Consider the following 19,682-nt stretch of genomic DNA (forward strand, 5'->3'; position numbering starts at 1 on the left):
TCAGGCACTTCTCCTATTTCCTCTTCATGTATTTGGTCCTGTGGGTTTTTTCCCTTCTCCTTTGCCTTCATGGTGTTTCTTTGTTTTCTCATAGTAGTCCAAACTTCAGAGGTTGCTTGTCCCAGCAATAAAAGGGTTTAGAGAAGACTGTCCAAGCCCCAGACTAATGACAGAGTTCTGAGTCAAACAAATTCTAAGTCAGGGAAACACATACATGTATAAGACACACAAATACTGAATCCAATAGAACATAAGGCACTAGGAAGACCTGACAGAAGAACACCAGTATGCTATCAGACAATCAAAGAGAAAACCAACAGAAATTCAAAACCAAAACAGAACAAAACAAAAACAAAAACAAACAAAGAAAAACACCACACACACACAAACACAAATCCAGGAAGATATTGAAAGCTAGGATCAAATATAATAAAAAGCAGGAGTATCACCAGACAGACTGAAGATTCTCAGCATGCAATCAGACAATTATACTTAGAACTAAGATAAAGATGAAAAACTAATAATAAATACCAAAGCAATGTGTCATCTGGAGAATAAAGCAAGGAAACAGAGCTGACTGATAATATTGCTTATAAGTATATTAAGATACAATAAACTAAAAAAGGATAGAAGACAGGGCAACAGAAGAGCGAAGTGTGACTGGAAATATGAAAAGAAAAAGAAAGAAATAGAAACGTATAAAAGATAGAGGTGAAAAGAAGGTAGGAGAGATACAGTCAGCACTACAAAAAACTTAGCTAGAAATAGAAATATATAAAAAGGCTAAAAATAAAAATAGAATAAAAAAATATGTTATAAAACGTGTAGATCTCTTAGGACTTTGGATCATAATTAATCAAAACAAAACAAAACAAAAAAGCAAAACTAGATCTGACCCCAGAATGGACCAGAGCAATAGAATTAATAATAATATTTCTGTTTCCTTGGGGTCTCAGCTGTAAGTGTCCTTCTACCTGCCTTGGGCTTTCTGTATTATTCTGCAACTAGCAGAGCTTCCTTTATTGTTTGTCTGCAAGTGCTGGTGTGTGGGGAGAGAGAGGGTACAATAGTGGCTCCTTCCCCTGAGAGTGAGTGAGCAGTGGCCTGGGTCACAGCGGCTTGGGCGGCTCAGGCCGAGAGCGCGACTCCACCCACAGCTCCTCTCCGCTGCTACGACTCTGCAGGGGCACCCTCCCTGGGTCTTGGTGGCTCAGTTGACCATGGTGGTGTCTGTTACAGAGGGATGCTGGCAGCTCAGGTGTAAACAGAATGTCTTCAGAGCTGGGCCACTCTGTGGGCTTTTGGCTCTTGGCTGCAGGCACTCTAGGCTAGCCCCCGCCGGGGGCCTTTGTTATCCCTGAGTGTGTTAGCTAGGCCCACAAGGGTCCTTCCTTTGTCCGTTGCAGGTGCTGAGGGAGAAAGAGGCTACATCCGTGGCTCCTGCCCTCTGCTTGTGAGTCAGCAGTATCCAGCCACCACCATGGCCCCACAGCTTTCCATGGTAGGCACTCTCTGATGCGGATTTCTTCCCTCCTGTCCTCTCAGTCTATCTCCCCACTGCCAACAATGTTTCTCACCCTGAACCAGTTCTCTGGTTCCCACGTTCCAGCTCCCAGACCCCCTGTTCAGCTGTGAATTGACGTCTCAGTCTGGGCCTGCTGAGCCGCCGTGGGGACCCTCCGTGTGTTTCTCACTCTTTCCCATCTGCCACAGCTCAGCCACTTCACCCTCTTTGGACAGTCCCAAATGCCTCCCTTCTGACCCAGGGAAATTCCCCGTTGGAGAAGGCGTTTCCCCTTCAGATAAGAGATATTTCCCCAAATTCAGCAATCTCCTCTCTGTTTCAGATCCCCCCACCCTAGGGTGTGGGAAATGTCCCTTTCCTTTCTTCTCCTCCTCTTTCTTTTTCTTTTTTTTTTCCCTCTGTCCTACCCAGTTATGTCTGGATCTTTGCAGTCCTTTCTGGTGTCCGAGGTCATTTGCTGGTGTTCAGCTGGTTCTCTGTGGGAATTATTGTGTCTTTTGGTGTATTCCTGATGCATCTGTGGAGAGGGATGCATTCCACGTTCTTCTACTTTGCTGCCATCTTTCTTCCCTCTAACCCATTTTCCTTACAGCAGCCTGAATAGTTTTTTTTTTAAGATTTTTTTTAAAAATAAATTTATTTATTTATTTGTTTATTTAATTGGCTGTGTTGAGTCTTCGTTGCTGCACACGGGCTTTCTCTAGTTGCGGTGAGCAGGGGCTACTCTTTGCTGTGGTGCGTGGGCTTCTCCTTGTGGTGACTTCTCGTTGCAGAGCATGGGCTCTGGGCATGTGGGCTTCAGTAGTTGCGGCACATGGGCTCAATAATTGTGGTTTACGGGCTGTAGAGCACAGGCTCAATAGTTGTGGCTCATGGGCTCCAGAGCACAGGCTCAATAGCTGTGGCACACGGGCTTAGTTGCTCCGCAGCATGTGCTGTTTTCCTGGGCAAGATCAAACCCATGTCCCCTGCATTGGCAGGCGGATTCTTACCGACTGCGCCACCTAGAAAGTCCCAAGATTTTTTTTAAATTGAGGTAACATTGGTTTATAACATTATATAAGTTTTATATGTACAACATTATATTTCCACTTTTGTATACCCTACAGTGTACTCACCACTAAAAATTTTGTTTCCATCCATCACCATGTTTGTTCCCCTTTACCCTTTTCACCCTGCCCCCGCTCTGTCCCCTCTAGTCACCACTACTGTGTTCTTTGCATCTACATGTTTGTTTTTGTTTTGTTCATTTATTTTGTTTTTGTTTGTTTTTTGTATTCCACATATGAGTGAAATCATAGGATGTTTGTCTTTCTCTGTCTGACTTATTTCACTTGGCATAATATCCCCAAGGTCCATCCATGTTGTCACAAATGGCAAGATTTCTTTTATGGATGAGAAGTATTCCATTCTCTCTCTCTCTCTCTCTCTCTCTCTCTCTCTCTCTCTCTCCCTCTCTCTCTGTGTGTATCACGTCTTCTTTATCCATTCATCTATTGATGCACGTTCAGGTTGCTTCCATACCTTGGCTATTATAAATAATGCTTCAGTGAACATAGGGGTGCATGTGTCTTTTCCAGGTAGTGTTTTCATATTCTTTGGATAAATACTCAGAAGTGGGTTTGCTGGATATAGGGTAGTTCTATTTTCAGTTTTTTGGGGAACCACCATAGTGTTTTCCATTGTGGCTGTACCAATTTACATTCCCAACAGTAGTGTACAGGGTTCCCTTTTCTCCATATCCTTACCAACATTTGTTATTTGTAGACTTTTTGATGATAGCCATTCTGACAGGTGAGAGGTGATATCTCATGTGGTTTTTTTTTTTTTTTTTTTAATTTTTTAAATTTTTTTTGGGGGGTACACCAGGTTCAATCATCTGTTTTTATACACATATTCCCATCTTCCCTCCCTTCCTTGACTCCCCCCCGCCAAGTCCCCCCCACCCTCCCCGCCCCAGTCCTCAAAGGCATCTTCCATCCTCGAGTTGGACTCCCTTTGTTATACAACAACTTCCCACTGACTGTTTTACAGTTGGTAATATATATATGTCTGTGCTACTCTCTCGCTTCGTCTCAGCTTCCCCTTCACCCCCCGCCTCCTCCCATACCTCGAGTTCTCCAGTCCATTCTCTGTATCTGCATCCATGTTCTTGTCACTGAGTTCATCAGTACCATTTTTAGATTCCGCATATGTGAGTTAGCATACAATATTTGTCCTTCTCTTTCTGACTTACTTCACTCTGTATGACAGATTGTAGTTCTATCCACCTCATGACATATAGCTCCATCTCATCCCTTTTTATAGCTGAGTAATATTCCATTGTATATATATGCCACATCTTCTGTATCCATTCATTTGTTGATGGGCATTTAGGTTGCTTCCATGTCCTGGCTATTGTAAAGAGTGCTGCAATAAACATTATGGTACAAGTTTCTTTTGGGATTATGGTTTTCTTTGGATATATGCCCAGGAGTGGGATTACTGGATCATATGGTAGTTCTATTTGTAGTTTTTTAAGGAACCTCCAAATTGTTTTCCATAGTGGCTGTACCAACTTACAGTCCCACCAACAGTGCAGGAGAGTTCCTTTTTCTCCACACCCTCTCCAACATTTGTGGTTTCCAGACTTTGTGATGATGGCCATTCTGATGGGTGTGAGGTGATACCTCATTGTGGCTTTGACTTGCATTTCTCTGATGATGAGTGATGTTGAGCATCTTTTCATGTGTTTGTTGGCCATCTGTATGTCTTCTTTGGAGAAATGTCTATTTAGGTCTTCTGCCCATTTGTGGATTGGGTTATTTGCTTTTTTGGTATGAAGCTGCATGAGGTGCTTGTATATTTTGGAGGTTAATCCTTTGTCCGTTGTTTCATAGGCAATTATTTTTTCCCATTCTGAGGGTTGCCTTTTAGTCTTGTTTATGGTTTCTTTTGCTGTGCAAAAGCTTTTAAGTTTCATGAGGTCCCATTCGTTTATTCTTGATTTTATTTCCATGATTCTAGGAGGTGGGTCAAAAAGGATGTTGCTTTGATGGATGTCATAGAGTGTTCTGCCTATGTTTTCCTCTAGGAGTTTTCTAGTGTCTGGCCTTACATGTAGGTCTTTAATCCATTTGGAGTTTATGTTTGTGTATGGTGTTAGGAAGTGTTCTAATTTCATTCTTTTGCATGTTGCTGTCCAGTTCTCCCAGCACCACTTATGGAAGAGGCTGTCTTTTTTCCATTGTATATTCTTGCCACCTTTGTCAAAGACAAGGTGCCCATATGTGTTTGGGCTTACTTCTGAGTTCTCTATTCTATTCCATTGATCTTCCTTTCTATTCTTGTGCCAGTACCATACTGTCTTGATCACTATGGTCTTGTAGTATAGTTTGAAGTCAGGAAGCCTGATTCCACCAACGCCATTTTTCCTTCTCAAGATTGCTTTGGCTATTCGGGGTCTTTTGCGTTTCCATACAAATCGTAAGATTTCTTGCTCTAGTTCTGTGAAAAATGCCATTGGTAATTTGATCGGGATTGCATTGAATCTGTAAATTGCTTTGGGTAGTACAGACATTTTCACGATGTTGATTCTTCCAATCCAGGAACATGGAATGTCTCTCCATCTGTTTGTGTCGTCTTTGATTTCTTTCATCAGTGTCTTAAAGTTTTCTGCATACAGATCTTTTGCCTCCTTAGGCAGGTTTATTCCTAGGTATTTTATTCTTTTTGATTCAATGGTGAATGGGAGAGTTTCCTTAATTTCTCTTTCTGCTCTTCCGTTGTTAGTGTATAGGAATGCAAGAGATTTCTGTGCATTAATTTTGTATCCTGCTACTTTACTAAACTCATCAATTAGTGCTAGCAGTTTTCTGGTAGTGTCTTTTGGGTTTTCTATATATAATATCATGTCATCTGCAAAGAGTGACAATTTTACTTCTTCTTTTCCAATTTGGATTCCTTTTATTTCTTTTTCTTCTCTGATTGCTGTGGCTAAAACTTCCAAAACTATGTTGAATAATAGTGGTGAGAGTGGACACCCTTGTCTTGTTCCTGTTCTTAGAGGGAATTCTTCCAGTTTTTCCCCATTGAGAACGATGTTGGCTTTTGGTTTTTCATATATGGCTTTTATTATGTTGAGGTAATTTCCTTCTATGCCCATTTTCTGGAGAACTTTTATCATAAATGGATGTTGAACTTTGTCAAAAGCTTTTTCTGCATCTATTGAAATGATCATATGGTTTTTATTCTTCAATTTGTTGATATGATGTATCACATTGATTGATTTGCGTATATTGAAGAATCCTTGCATCCCAGGGATAAACCCCACTTGATCATGGTGTATGATTTTTTTAATGTGCTGTTGCAGTCTCTTAGCTAGTATTTTGTTGAGAATTTTTGCATCTATATTCATCAGTGATATTGGTCTGTAGTTTTCTTTTTTTGTGACATCTTTGCCTGGTTTTGGTATCAGGGTGATGGTGGCCTCGTAGAATGAGTTTGGGAGTGCTCCGCCTTCTGCAATATTTTGGAAGAGTTTGAGAAGGATAGGTGTTAACTGTTCTCTAAATGTTTGATAGAATTCGCCCGTGGACCCATCTGGTCCTGGGCTTTTGTGTGTTGGGAGATTTTTAATCACTCCCTCAATTTCTGTACTTGTGATTGGTCTGTTCATGGTTTCTATTTCTTCCTGGTTCAGTCTTGGAAGATTGTATTTTTCTAAGAATGTATCCATTTCTTCCAGGTTATCCAGTTGATTGGCATATAGTTGCTTGTAGTAGTCTCTCATGATGTTTTGTATTTCTGAGGTGTCCGTTGTTACTTCTCCTTTTTCATTTCTAATTCTGTTGATTTGCATCTTCTCCCTTTTTTTCTTGATGAGTCTGGCTAATGGTTTATCAATTTTTTTAATCTTCTCAAAGAACCAGCTTTTAGTTTTATTTATTTTTCTTATGGTTTCTTTCCTTTCTTTTTCATTTATTTCTGCTCTGATCTTTATGATTTCTTTCCTTCTGCTCACTTTGGGGTTTCTTTGTTCTTCTTTCTCTAGTTGTTTGAGGTGTAAGGTTAGGTTGTTTATTCGATCATTTTCTTGTTTCTTAAGGTAGGACTGTATTGCTATAAACTTCCCTCTTAGAACTGCTTTTGCTGCATCCCATAGGTTTTGGGTTGTTGTGTTTTCGTTGTCATTTGTTTCTAGATATTTTTTGATTTCCTCTTTGATTTCTTTAGTTATTCCTTGGTTGTTTAAGAGTGAATTGTTTAGCCTCCCGGTGTTTGTATTTTTTGCAGTATTTTTCCTGTAATTGATATCTAGTCTCATGGCGTTGTGGTCTGAGAAGATGCTTGATATGATTTCAGTTTTCTTGAATTTGCTGAGGTTTGATTTGTGACCCAAGATGTGATCCATCCTGGAAAATGTTCCGTGTGCACTTGAGAAGAAAGTGTAGTCTGTCGTTTTTGGATGGAATGTCCTCTAAATATCAATGAAGTCGAGATGGTCTAATGTATCATTTAAAGCTTGTGTGTCTTTATTTATTTTCTGTTTGGATGATCTGTCCATTGATGTAAGTGGGGTGTTGAAGTCTCCCACTATTATTGTGTTCCTGTCGATGTCCCCTTTTATAGCTGTTAGCATTTGCCTTATGTATTGAGGTGCTCCTATATTGGGGGCATAGATATTTACCATTGTGATATGTTCTTCTTGAATGGATCCCTTGATCATTATGGAGTGTCCTTCCTCGTCTCTTGTAATAGTCTTTACTTTCAAGTCTAATTTCTCTGATATGAGGATTGCTACTCCAGCTTTCTTTTGACTTCCATCTGCATGGAATATCTTTTTCCATCCCTTTCCTTTCAGTCTATATGTATCCCTTGGTCTGAAGTGGGTTTCTTGTAGGCAGCATATAGAAGGGTCTTGTTTTTGTATCCATTGAGCTAGTCTGTGTCTTTTGTTTGGAGCATTTAATCCATTTACATTTAAGGTGATTATTGACATGTGTGTTCCAATTACCATTTTCTTAATTGTTTTGGGTTTGTATTTGTAGGTCTTTTCCTTTTCTTGTGTTTCCCACTTAGAGAAGTTCCTTTAGCACTTGTTGTAAGGCTGGTTTGGTGGTGCTGAATTCTCTTCACTTTTGCTTGTCTGGAAAGCTTTTGATTTCTCCCTCAAATCTGAATGAGATTCTTGCTGGTAGAGGTATTCTTGGCTGTAGGTTTCTCTCTTTCAGGACTTTCAGGATATCCTGCCATTCCCTTCTGGCCTGCAGAGCTTCTGTAGAAAGGTCAGCTGTTATCCTTATGGATTTTCCCTTATATGTTGTTTGTTGCTTTTCTCTTGCTGCTTTTAATATTTTTTCTTTGTGTTTAATTGTCGTTAGTTTGATTAATATGTGTCTCGGTGTATTTCTCCTTGGGTTTATTCTGTATGGGACTCTCTGTGCTTCTTGGACTTGGTGAATTATTTCCTTTCCCATGTTGGGGAAGTTTTCCACTAGAACCTCTTCAAATATTTTCTCAGACCCTTTCTTGTTTTCTTCTTCTTCTGGGATGCCTATAATTCGAATGTTGGTACGCTTAATGTTATCACTGAGGTCTCTGAGACTGTCTTCTAATCTTTTTATTCTTTTCTCTTTTTCCTGCTCTGTGGCGTTTATTTCCCCCATTCTATCTTCCAACTCACTTATTCGTTCTTCTGCCTCAGTCATTCTGCTGGTTATAGCATCTAGAGTATTTTTAATTTCAGTTATTTTGTTATCCATTGCTGTTTGTTTTTCTGAGTTCTTATGAACTGTTTCTTGTACTTTCTCTATTTTGTTATCGAGATTTTGTATCATTTTTACTATCATTACTCTAAATTCTTTTTCAAGCATTTTTCCTATTTCCTCCTCATTTATTTGGTCTTGTGGGTTTTTTTCCTGCTCCTTTGCCTGCATGGTGTTTCTTTGTTTCCTCATGGTTGTCCAAACTTTTGGGGTTGCTTGTCCTGGCGATAGAGGTGTTTATAGAAGACTGTCCAAGCCTCAGACTAATGTCCAAGTATTGGATTAAACGAATATTAAGTCTAGGAAACACATACATGTATAAGACACACAATTACTGAATCCATTAGGACATAAGGCTCTAGAAAGACCTGACAGAACCCCAGTGTGCTATCAGATATTCAGAGAGAAACCCAACAGAAATTGACAACTGAAACAGAACAAATCAGAGACAAAAGCAAAAGCAAACAAACAAACAAATAACACCTTACACATACAAACATCAATCCAGGGAGATTTTGTAAGCTAGGATCAAATATAGAAAAGAGCCAGAGTACCACCAGAGAGAATGGAGATTCTCAGAATGTAATTAGACAACTGTACTAAGAACTAAGATAAAGACAAAAGCCTAATATTAAATACCAAGGCAGTGCGTCATCTGGAGAATAGAGCAAGGACTCTGAGCAGACCAATAGTGTTGCTTATAAGTATGTTAAGATAAAATAAACTTAAAATGGCTGGAAGAAAGGGGAACAGAAGAGCGTAATGTGGTTGGAAATATGCAAATAAGAAGAAAGGAATCGAAATGTATAAAAGATAGGTATGAAAGGAAAGTATGAGATATACTGTCCGTACTACCAAAAACTTAGCTAGATATAGAAGTATATAAAAAGGCAAAAAAAAAAAGAATAAAAAATATCATTAAAAAATTATGTTATAAAACTTGTAGATCCCTTAGGGCTAAGATCGTATTTAATAAAGAGGAAAAAAAAGAGAGAGAGAGAGAAAAAGAAAAGAAAAAAAAAATTCCAGAACTGATCCCAGAATGGACCAGTTCAATAGGTATTGATACTACTATTTCTGTTTCCTTAGCGTCTCAGCTGTAAGTGTCCTTCTCCTTGCCTTGGGTTTTTTTGCGTTATTTTGTGACCAGCAGAGGTTCCTTTATTGTTCGTCTGTAAGCGTCGGTGTGTGGGGAGGGAGAGGGTACAATAGTGGCTCCTTCTCCTTGGAGTGAGTGAGCAGTGGCGCACTGTTGTTTCCGTCAGGCTTGGAGGTGCCTATTGTAGAGGGCGCTGGTGGCTCAGGCGTAAACAGAAAGTCTTAGAATTGGGCCTCTCTCGGGTTTTTTTCTTTTTTTTTTTTTCTCTCGGCAGCCTCCCTGCTGCCTGTGTTTCAAGGGGTTTTAATCTAGCCCGGCCTGAGTGCCTGAGGGTGCTTGTTATCCCTGAGCGCCTTAGGTGGCCCACGGGCGTCTCTCCACTGCCTGTTGCAGAGGCGCCGAAAGAGAGGGAGAGGCTACGCGCGCGGCTCCTCCCCCCCGCCCGTGAGCCTGCAGCCTCCAGCCGCCATCATGGCCAGGCAGCTCTCAGGGACGGGCCCTCCTCTCCGCGGACCTCCTCCCTCCTGTCCTCTCGGTCCGTCACCCTACCGGCAACAATATTTCTCACCCTGAACCAGCTCTCCGGTTCCCACGCTCCCGCTCCTGGACCCTCCGTTCAGCCGCGGATCGATGTCTCGGTCCGGGAACGCTGAGCAGCGCTGCGGACCCTCCGTATGTTTCTCACTCCCTCCCGTCTGCCACAGCTCCGCCGCTTCACCCTCTTTGAGCCGTCATAGATGCCTCCCTACCGGCTATGTCGGGCTCCCCGCAGCCCTTTCTGGTGTCCGAGGCCGTCTGCTGGTGTTCAGCTGGTTCTCTGTGGGAATGACTGCGTCCTTCCGTGCATTCCCAATGCATCTGTGGGGAGGGATGCACTCCACGTCTCTCTATCTTTTCTCTACCTCCTGGCTGTCTTCGCTCATGTGATTTTGATTTGCATTTTCCTAATAATTAGTGATGTGGAACATCTTTTCACGTGCTTGTTGGCCATCTGTATGTCCTCTTTGGGAAAATGTTCAGCTCCTCTGCCCATTTTTTCATCCAGTTGTTTATGTATTTTTGGTTATTAACCCCTTATTGGATATATTATTTACAAATATCTTCTCCCATTTGATAGGTCATCTTTTCATTTTGTGGATGCTTTCCTTTGCTGTGCAGAGCTTTTTAGTTTGATGTAGTCCTATTTGTTTATCTTTGCTTTTGTTTCCCTTGCCTGAGGAGACCTATCTAGAAAGATATTGCTAACACTGGTGTCGGAGAGTGTCATGCTTATATTTTCTAATACGAATTTGTAGTTTTGGGTCTTACATTTAAGTCTTTAATCCACTGTGAGTTGATTTTTGTGTGTGGTGTGAGGTGTGGTCTACTTTCATTTTTTTGCATGAGGCTGTCCAGTGTCCCCCACACCATTTATTGAAGAGACTATCCTTTCTCCATTGGATATTCCTTATTCTTTTGTTGTATATTAATTGTTCATATATGTATGGGTTTATTTCTGGGCTCTCAATTCTGTTCCATTGATCTGTGTATCTGTTTTTCTGCCACTGTCATGCTGTTTTGATTGCTATGGCTTTGTAATATAGTTTAAAATCATGGCATGTGATACCTCCAGCTTTGTTCTTTTCACTCAGTATTGTTTTGGCTATTTGGGTTCTTTTGTGGTTCCATGTAAATTTTAGAATGTTTTGTTTTATATCTGTGAAAGATGTTCTTGGGATTTTGATAAGGATTGCATTGAATCTATAGGTCATTGGCAATATGGACATTTTTAACAATATTAATTCTTCCAGTCCATGAGCAGGGAATATCTTTCCATTTTTTTGTGTCCTCTTCAGTTTCTTTCAGTAGTGTACAGGTCTTTCACCTCCTTGGTTAAATCTATTTCTGGGTATTTTATTCTTTTTGTTGTGATTGTAAATGGAATTGTTTTCTTAATTTCTTTTTCTGCTAGCTCATTGTTAGTATATAGAAAAGCAACAGATTTTTGAATGTTGATTTGTACCCTGCAACTGTATTCGTTTGTTATTTCTAATAGTTCTTTGGTGGAGTCTTTAGGGTTTTCTATATATGAATCATGTTGTCCACAAATGGTGACAGTTTCACTTTTTCCTTTCCAACCTGGATGCCTTTTGTTTCTTTTTCTTGCCTGATTGCTGTGGCTGGGACTTCCAGTACTGTGTTGAATAAGGGTGGTGAGAGTGGGCATTCTTGTCTTGTTCCTGATTTTAGAGGGCTAGCTTTTAGTTTTTCAATATTGAGAATGATATTAGTTGTGAGTTTGTCATATATGGCCTTATTATGTTGAGGTATGTTCTTTCTGTACCCACTTTATTGAAAGTTTTTTTTTTTATCATAAATGGGTGTTGAATCTTGTCAAATGCTTTTTTTTTTTTTTTTGCATCTGTTGAGATGAACATATGGTTTTTATCCTTCACTTTCTTAATGTGGTGTATCATGTGAATTGATTTGTGGATACAGCCATCCTTGCATCCCTGAAATAAATCCCACTTGATCATGGTGTATGATGTTTTTTATGTATTGTTGTATTCGGTTTGCTAATGTTTTGTTCAGAATTTTTGCATCTATGGTCATCAGAGATACTGACCTGTAATTTTTTCTTTTTTTGAGTCTTTATCTAGTTTCAGTATCAAGGTGATGTCAGCTTTGTAAAATGAGTTAGAAAGCATTCCCTCCTCTTCAAGAGTTTGAGAAGGATAGGTATTAAATCTTTGAATGCTTGGTAGAATTCACCTATGAAGACATCTGGTCCTAGACTCATGTTTTTGGGGAGTTTTTGATTATTATTTCAATCTCTTTAGTAGTGATTGGTCTGTTTAGATTTTTTATTTCTTCATGATTCAGTCTTGGAAGGTTGTATGATTCTAAGAATTTGTCCATTTCTTCTAGGTTGTCCAATTTGTTGGTATGTAGCTGTTCATAATATTCTTTTATGAGCCTTTCTATTTCTGTGATATCCATTGTTATTTATCTTCTTGCATTTCTGATTTTATTTATCAGAGCTTTCTCTAAGATTAATGAGTCTAGCTAAAGATTGGTCAGTTTTATCTTTTCAAGAGCCAGCTCTTAGTTTTATTGATCTTTTGTATTGTCTTTTTAGTCTTTATTTCATTTATTTCTGCTCTGATCTTAATTATTTCCTACGTTCTGCTGATGTGGGGCTTCATTTGTTCTTTTTCTAAGTTCCTTTAAGTATAAGGTTAGATTGTTTATTTTAGATTTTTCTTGTTTCTTGAGATAGGCTTGTATTGCTTAAACTTCCCTTTTAAACTTCACTTTTGCTGCATCCCATAGATTTTGGTATGTCATATTTTCATTTGTCTTTGGGTAACTTTTGATATCTCCTTTAATTTTTCATTGACTTAGTAATTGTTCAGTAGCATGTTGTTCAGTCTCCACATATTTGTAATTTTTCCAGCTTTCTTGTAGTTGAGTTCTAGTTTCATAGAAATTGGGAAAGATGCTTGATATGATTTCAGTCTTCTTGAATTCACTGAAATTTGTTTTCTGTCCCAACATATGGTTCATCCTTGAGAAAGTTCCCTGTCTCCTTGAGAAGAATGTGTATTCTGGTGCAGTTGAATGAAATGTTCTGTACAAATTTATCAAATCCAACTGGTCTGATGTTTCGTTTAAGGCTGCTGTTCCCTTGTTGACTTTCTGTCTGGATTATCTATCCATTGATGTCAGTGGGCTGCTAAAGTCCCCTGCTATTATTGTGTTACTGTCAGTTTCTCCTTTTAAGTCTTTAATGTTAGTAATTGTTATATATTTTGGTGCTCTGTGTTAGGTGCATATATATTAATAGTGTTATGTTTTCTTGATGAATTATCCATTTTATCATTATATACTGTCCACTTTTGTCTCTTGTTATCTTTTTTGGCTTGAAGTCTTTTTTGTCTGATATACCCACTTTCTTTTGGCTGCGATTTGCTTGGAGTATCATCTTCCATCTCTTCACTTTGAGCCTGTATTTGTCTTAAAATCTGAGATGAGTCTCCTGGAGGCAGCGTACAGTTGGGTCTTGTTTTGTAATCCACCCAGCCTTTCTGTGTCTTTTGATTGGTGAATTCAGTCTATTTACATTTAGGGTGATTGACAAATGAGGATTTGGTACTGCTGTTTTATCTTTTGTTTTCTGGTTGCTCCATATCTTCATTATTTCTTTTTCCTTGTATTTCTATCTGCCATTTTGCTTTGGTGGTTTTTTATGATCTTTTTCTCAGTTTCCTCTTTTTTAGTGTTTAGTGTCATTGCTCTAGATTTATTTTTTGTGGTTACCATAGGATTTGTATAAAACGTGTCATAGATAGAATAGTCCTTTTTCTGCTGATAGCATCTTTATGTACTTATATGAGTTCCATCCTTTTTCTCTCCCCCTTTTGTGTTTTTCTTGCTTCAGACTATCCTTTTTTATGTTGTGTTTGTTACCAAATTGAAGTAGCTATAGTTACTTTCTCTACTCCTCTTTGCCCTTTAACCTTTAAGATCTAGTTAAAGTGTTTAAAAATCTATTCTGATAAAGAGTTGCAGTTTTATGATTCTGTCTGCTTATCACCTTACTCAAAGTTTTGTGTACTTTGCTTTTGTTTGTTTGTTTCTGGTAAAAGAGCTCCTTTCAACATTTCTTGTGATGCAGGTCTAGTGTTAATGAACTCCCTCAGCTTTTTTTTGTCTGGGAAAGTCTTTATCATTCATATCTGAATGATAACTTCGCTGGATAGAGTATTCTTGGGTGATGGGTTTTTTTTTTTTTTTTTTTTTTGCTTTAAAAAACAATACTGTTTTATTACTACCACAGGAGTGGCCTGCACAGGGTGGCAGGTGCCCGGGCTCAGGGTTATGTGTGGGCTGTGAGGAGTAGATGATAACTGGGAGGCTGGAAGGAAGGGGAGTGGGGCTGGAGGCCAGGCCCAAAGGCTCCTCAGATCTACTTCCGGGAAGAGGCAGACTTCATAAAGGATTCATGGCAAGCTATGGCCAGACCACCAATAAGATTAAGAAATTCTTGGAAATCTAGCTGCCCATCAGAGTTGAAGTCCAGTTTCTTCATCATGCGGTCAAGGACACCAGGGTCCTTCTGGTTCTTTGTGAAGGCACCCAGCTCCGTATTCATGAAGATTAGGAACTCGGCCTTGGAGAGTTTGCTGTTGTTACCGTCCCTTCCAGCATGCTTTTGGAAAACAGCAATAAGAGACTTGATGCACCGTTCAGTCTCTGTAGGGCTGGATAATTTTGCCATGTCGGAGAGGAGCAAGGCGCGCGGCAGCGAGCGGGGAGCGGCGCGGCAAGCACTTGGGTGATGGTTTTTAATCTTTCGGTATGTTGAGAATGTCATTCCACTTTCTTCCAGATTATAGAGTTTCTGCTGAGAAAATCTGTTAATAGCCTCATGGAGGTTCCTTTGTAGGTTCCCCTTCTTTTTTTCCCTGGCTGCCTTAATTCTTTGTTATTGACTTTTAACAGTTTTAATATAATGTATCTTGAAGAAGGTCTTTTTGTATTGAGGTAATTAGGTGTCCTCTTAGCTTCATGGACTTGTATATCTAGTTCCTTCTCTGGGTTTGGGAGGTTCTCAGCTATTATTTCTTTAAATAAACTCTCTGATCCCCTCTCCCTTTCTCCTCCTTCTGGGATATCCATTACCCTGATGTTGTCTTTCATAAGGAGTTGGATAGTTCTTGTAGAATTTTTTCATTTATTAAATATCTTATTTCTTTTTTCTTCTTGTATCATTTCTAGAGTCCTATCTTCAAGCTCACTAATTCTCTTTGCCATGTGATCTGCTGTTTTCAGTGCTTTCTAATGTGTTCTTCATCTTATTTATTGAATCTTTAGTTCTAGAATTTTTCTTTTTTAGAGTTTTAATCTCTTTTGTAAAGCAGTCCTCTGTTCATTAATTTTATTCCCGAGTTCATTGAACTGCGTTTCTGAGTTTTCCTGTAGCTCCTTGACTTTGTTCATGACAGCTGTTTTGAATTCTCTATCAGATCACAGTATTCTGTGACTTTAAGTTTGGTTTATGGAGAACTGTCATTTTCCCTTTGTGGTACAGTGTTACTGTGGTTCTTCAGCATGTTTGATGGAACTGTTCCTCTGCCGGCACATTTAAAGTAGCAGGCACCTTTCTGCTTGATTCTGTACAGGTTAGAAATTAGAGGCCTTTCTTTTGTTTTCCAGTAGGTGGCGCTATAGCACAAGTTTTGGGTTTCTCTTTCCTCAGCTGTGTCTGGGGATATTTGAGAGTCTGCACTTTGTGACCTCTACCACCTCCATCTGTGGTGTGGCCTGATGCCTTCATTATCACTTCTTGTACCTGCAGGTTGCCTTACTTCTGCCAGTGTTGCTAGCATTGCTGCCTGGTGTACCAGGATGGTGGGTTCTTCCCTCCTGTCCAGGATCCCTTGAGTGGCAGGTTCCACTGCTACTGGGGAGGAAGGCACAGGGGGAATAGCCAGGATTGCTTAGGCGCCTCTGCCATGTCCAGTGTTGTAAGATTCATGGGGTCTGCCACTTCACGTGGGGGGATGGGTGGCTGGGGTCATGTGCACTGCTTCCCCTGCTACTGTCAGTTTCTCTGGGGCTGGAGGGCTGGGACTGCAAACCCCAGTTCTCTGGTGTCTTGGTGTGTCGGGCACAAGAACCTTTGTTGCGTTGTGGATGTTTTACTGGTTGTGGATTGAAGCGGGGAGACAAAGGTAGCTTTTCACTCCACCATGTTGCTGACTCTCAGAATGGTTCTTTTAAACAAAAATTGGATTATGTGGCTCTCCTTGAAACCCCTTACATTGGACTGAAAATAAAACCCAGATTCTTGAGCTGTCGTGTTATGGCCTGGCCCTATCATCTCATTCTCACTCCTCACCACCACCTTTGTGCATTGTAGGCCTTTTTGAGTTCCTTGAACTCACCTAATTCCTTCCTGTGTTGAGTCATCTTCTTCCATGTTCCCTTTGTCAGAAATGCAGGCCCTTCCACCTTCCATTCCTGACACCTCCCTGCACACATATGGGCCGCAAGCACATGCTCGCTAAACTGGTCTCATCTTTCACTTCTCTGCTTCAATGTCACTTCTCATAGAGCCCTTCTCTGATCCTCAAAAAGAACTCCCCTAAACCTGCCAATCTCTGTGGTGGCTTTTTGATCTTTTCCTTTATAGTAAGCACTTAGCACAGTTTATAAGCATAGATTTATTTATGGGTTTGTCTAACTTCTGTCTCCTTTACTAGACTATGAGCTCCACAGGAGTACAGGGCTCATCATGTCTGTTTTGTTCCTCATTCATATTCAGGGCCTAGCATAGAGTGTGCCCTGGATAAGTACTTACTGCGTGAGCAAATGAAAGAATGTTGAAGCTTATTTTTGGCTTCTCCTTATCATGAGCTGTTTATTCAGTGAACATTCAACTTTGTGTTGGGGGGTGATGAAATTATGTTCTTTCATATTTTTATGTTTTGCTATGAAACATTTTCACGAATAGTTTCTCCTGTGTGCAGGCAGGGTGCTAAGAGTGGTCAGAGCCTGCATTGTTTCTGTGTGTTTGAGTAGGTTGGATCCCAGAGACTGTGGAGGAATGGAAGCTTCTCCTACATCTGGTACAGAACAAGAGCACAAAGCCAGCCCCCCAGAAGTCACCAAATGGGAACTTCAGCGATGGGCCTTCCCCTATCAATGTGGAGAATGTGGCACTCCTGTTAGCGAAGGCCATGGGCCCAGACCGGGCCTGGTCACTGCTGCAGGAGTGTGGTTTGACTCTTGAGCTGTCAGAGAGGTTTACCAGAACCTGCGATATCCTGCGGATTGCCGAGAAAAGGCAGAGGTAATGTCTGTCTGTCCTGCCCTTGTCATTGCCCTGTTCATAGGCTCTTGGGGAATGTAGAATCCCACAGATTTTCAGAAGTGGATAGGACTGTAAAGATCACATAGTCCCAAGCCCTCACTAACAGATGAGGGGACAGAGACTCCTCTGTTGACTAAGGTGATTAAGGGGAGAGGCTAAAGTAATATTTTATTCACAGTCATGATCAAGACACTGTTTAGATTAACGTGAATACCCAAATCTGATGTGTAATCAATTCTTTAAAATGTTATTGGGTACCACATACCTAATCGTCTCAGTCAGATGTTTTTTTGTTTTTTTAAATTGTGGTAAAATACAGATAACATAGAATTTATTGTCCACCATTTTTAAGTACTTGGTTCAGTAGTGTTAAGTATATTCATATCATTGTGCAGTCAATTTCCAGAACTTCTTCATCTTACAAAACTGAAACTCTGTACCCATTAATCAACAACTCCCCGTTTCCCCCTCCACCTAGCCCCTAGCAACCACCATTCTACTTTCTGTCTCTGGTTTTGACTACTGTAAGTACCTCATATAAATGGGATCATACAGTGTTTGTCTTCTTGTGACTGGCTTCTTTCACTTAGCATAATGTCCTTAAGGTTCATCCATGTTATAGCATTTGTCAGCGTTTCCGTCCTTTCCAAGGCTGAATAATATTTCATTGTATGTATATAACCACATTTTGTTTATTCACTCATCTGTCGATAGACACTTGGGTTGCTTCCACCTCTTGGCTATTGTGAGTAATGCTGCTGTGCACATGAGTGTACAGACATCTCTTTGAGACCCTGCTTTCAGTTCTTTTGGGTGTATACCCAGGTGTGGGATTGCTGGATCAGATGGTACTTCTATTTTTAATTTTTTGAGGAACCTCCGTACTATTTTCCATAGAGCCTGCACCATTTTACATTCCCACTGATGGTGTAGAAGGGTTCCAGTTAATCCACATCCCCACCAACACTAGCTATTTCCTGTTTTTGCTGTTGTGGTTTGTTTTGTTTTGTTTTGTAGTAGCTATCCTAATGGGCATGAGGTGCTATCTCATTGTGGGTTTTATTTGCGTTTCCCTAGTGATTAGTGATGTTGAACATCTTTTCATATGCTTGTTGCCCATTTGAATGTCATCTTTGGAGAAATACCTGTTCAAGTCTTTTGCCCATTTTTAAACTACATTATTTGTTTTTTGTCATATGAGTTCTTTATATATTCTCGATGTTAACCTCTCAGATATATGATTTGCAAATATCTCTCCTACTGTATAGGACAGGATGCCATATTCATAGGATGCCTTTTCATTCTGTTGATTGTGTTTTTGATGCACAGAGTCAGTCAACTTTTTGAATCCTTTACTTCTGAGAAGGATGAACAATGACAACTAAATTTGCTTGTTTCTTTTCTTTGGGATTTCAGAGCCTTGATACAAAGCATGCTTGAAAAATGTGATCGGTTTCTCTGGTCTCAGCAGGCCTAGGTGAAGAAGATTTGGCAGGGTGTCATGACGTTTTGAGAAAAACTGAATCGTGCTTCTGAACCTTCTGAATGCATTTGTCATTGAAGGAAAGGCCCCACCCGAGATCCCTGCCACCTTCCTGGGAGCACCTTTGTCCATGTCTGTAACCTCTGCATTTGTGGCTGTATCTGACCTCAGTGTTTTTCAACCAGAGTTGAATTCTGAAAGGAATCAGTCCTTGTTTGCTGAAATGAAGTACTCTGGAAGGAATCAGAATGTGAATATCCGCAGCTGTACTGCCCTTGTTCTGAACAACAGAATTATTTGTTCCTTGCTGATGGACTGGGGGAATTCTTTGCCTATCATGACTGCCATGTAGGGAGCAGGAATTTCTCATCCTGGTCACATGAAGACATAAAATATAATTGACAGAAATTGAATTCCTTTTTTGTCTTCTCTGGGACAGTTCAGAAATTACCAAAGTAAGACCTGGTATAATGGAATTAATACATAAAATAAGTGAAACACTGAAGGTTCAAATCAGATGTTTAAATGAAATGGCCCCATATTTAAATTGAGCTAATTTAAAATATATATTTTTTCCAGTGCTTGACATTTTCTAATTTGAACCTGTATACAACTAATTCATTACTGGAAATGTTTTACTCCAGTCTTTCCTAAACAAAGGAATCATGCACTTTTAAAATTTGTTTTTTAAAAGCCATATTAAAGGAAGGCTGAGTACTGATGAGGACTGCAGCAAGTGCTTGTATTATTTAAGCCAAGTACTAGGTTGCCGTTTTCAGGCTCTTATATACTTACACAGCATTTATTAATAGTAAATGTAAAATCTGATTAAAATTTTTATTTTAAGTAGAGTGTAGATATGAGGTTTATTGTGAGCAATTTGCAGGAAGGTGTGGTGTGGAATAAGCCAAGTGTTGGGTACATTGAATGATTCATTTCTTTCTTTCTTTTTTTTTTTCATTTATAACACA

The 19,682-nt window shown here is 39.8% G+C and overlaps 2 protein-coding genes across 9 annotated transcripts in view; one reads left to right on the top strand and one right to left on the bottom strand.

Annotated features, from left to right (window-relative positions):
* HPS5 (HPS5 biogenesis of lysosomal organelles complex 2 subunit 2) overlaps positions 1-19,124 on the top strand; it is a 60,142-nt gene extending 41,018 nt beyond the window's left edge. For 6 of the 8 annotated variants that reach the window (XM_057695902.1, XM_057695908.1, XM_057695905.1 and 3 more), the window contains exons 23-24: positions 16,937-17,207; positions 18,645-19,124. In XM_057695902.1, coding sequence (XP_057551885.1) covers positions 16,937-17,207; positions 18,645-18,705 — 332 coding nt within the window. In that variant the 3' untranslated portion in view covers positions 18,706-19,124. Of the gene's footprint in view, positions 1-1,406; positions 1,502-16,936; positions 17,208-18,644 lie in introns of all 8 variants that reach the window. The other 2 variants (XR_009047517.1, XM_057695909.1) reach the window with 2 other exon arrangements.
* LOC130829403 (protein S100-A11-like) lies at positions 14,132-14,678 on the bottom strand. Its single transcript, XM_057695912.1, has one exon. It carries the CDS (start codon positions 14,628-14,630, stop codon positions 14,319-14,321), a length of 312 nt encoding a protein of 103 aa, XP_057551895.1. The 5' UTR covers positions 14,631-14,678; the 3' UTR covers positions 14,132-14,318.
* Positions 19,125-19,682: the final 558 nt, after the last annotated feature.

This window comes from Hippopotamus amphibius, chromosome 9 (genome assembly GCF_030028045.1).
Source record: "Hippopotamus amphibius kiboko isolate mHipAmp2 chromosome 9, mHipAmp2.hap2, whole genome shotgun sequence".
In the NCBI taxonomy this organism is placed as follows: domain Eukaryota; kingdom Metazoa; phylum Chordata; class Mammalia; order Artiodactyla; family Hippopotamidae; genus Hippopotamus; species Hippopotamus amphibius.

Excerpts from the sequence above, each read along its gene's own strand:
- LOC130829403 (XM_057695912.1), bottom strand. The coding sequence starts at position 14,630 with ATGGCAAAATTATCCAGCCCTACAGAGACTGAACGGTGCATCAAGTCT.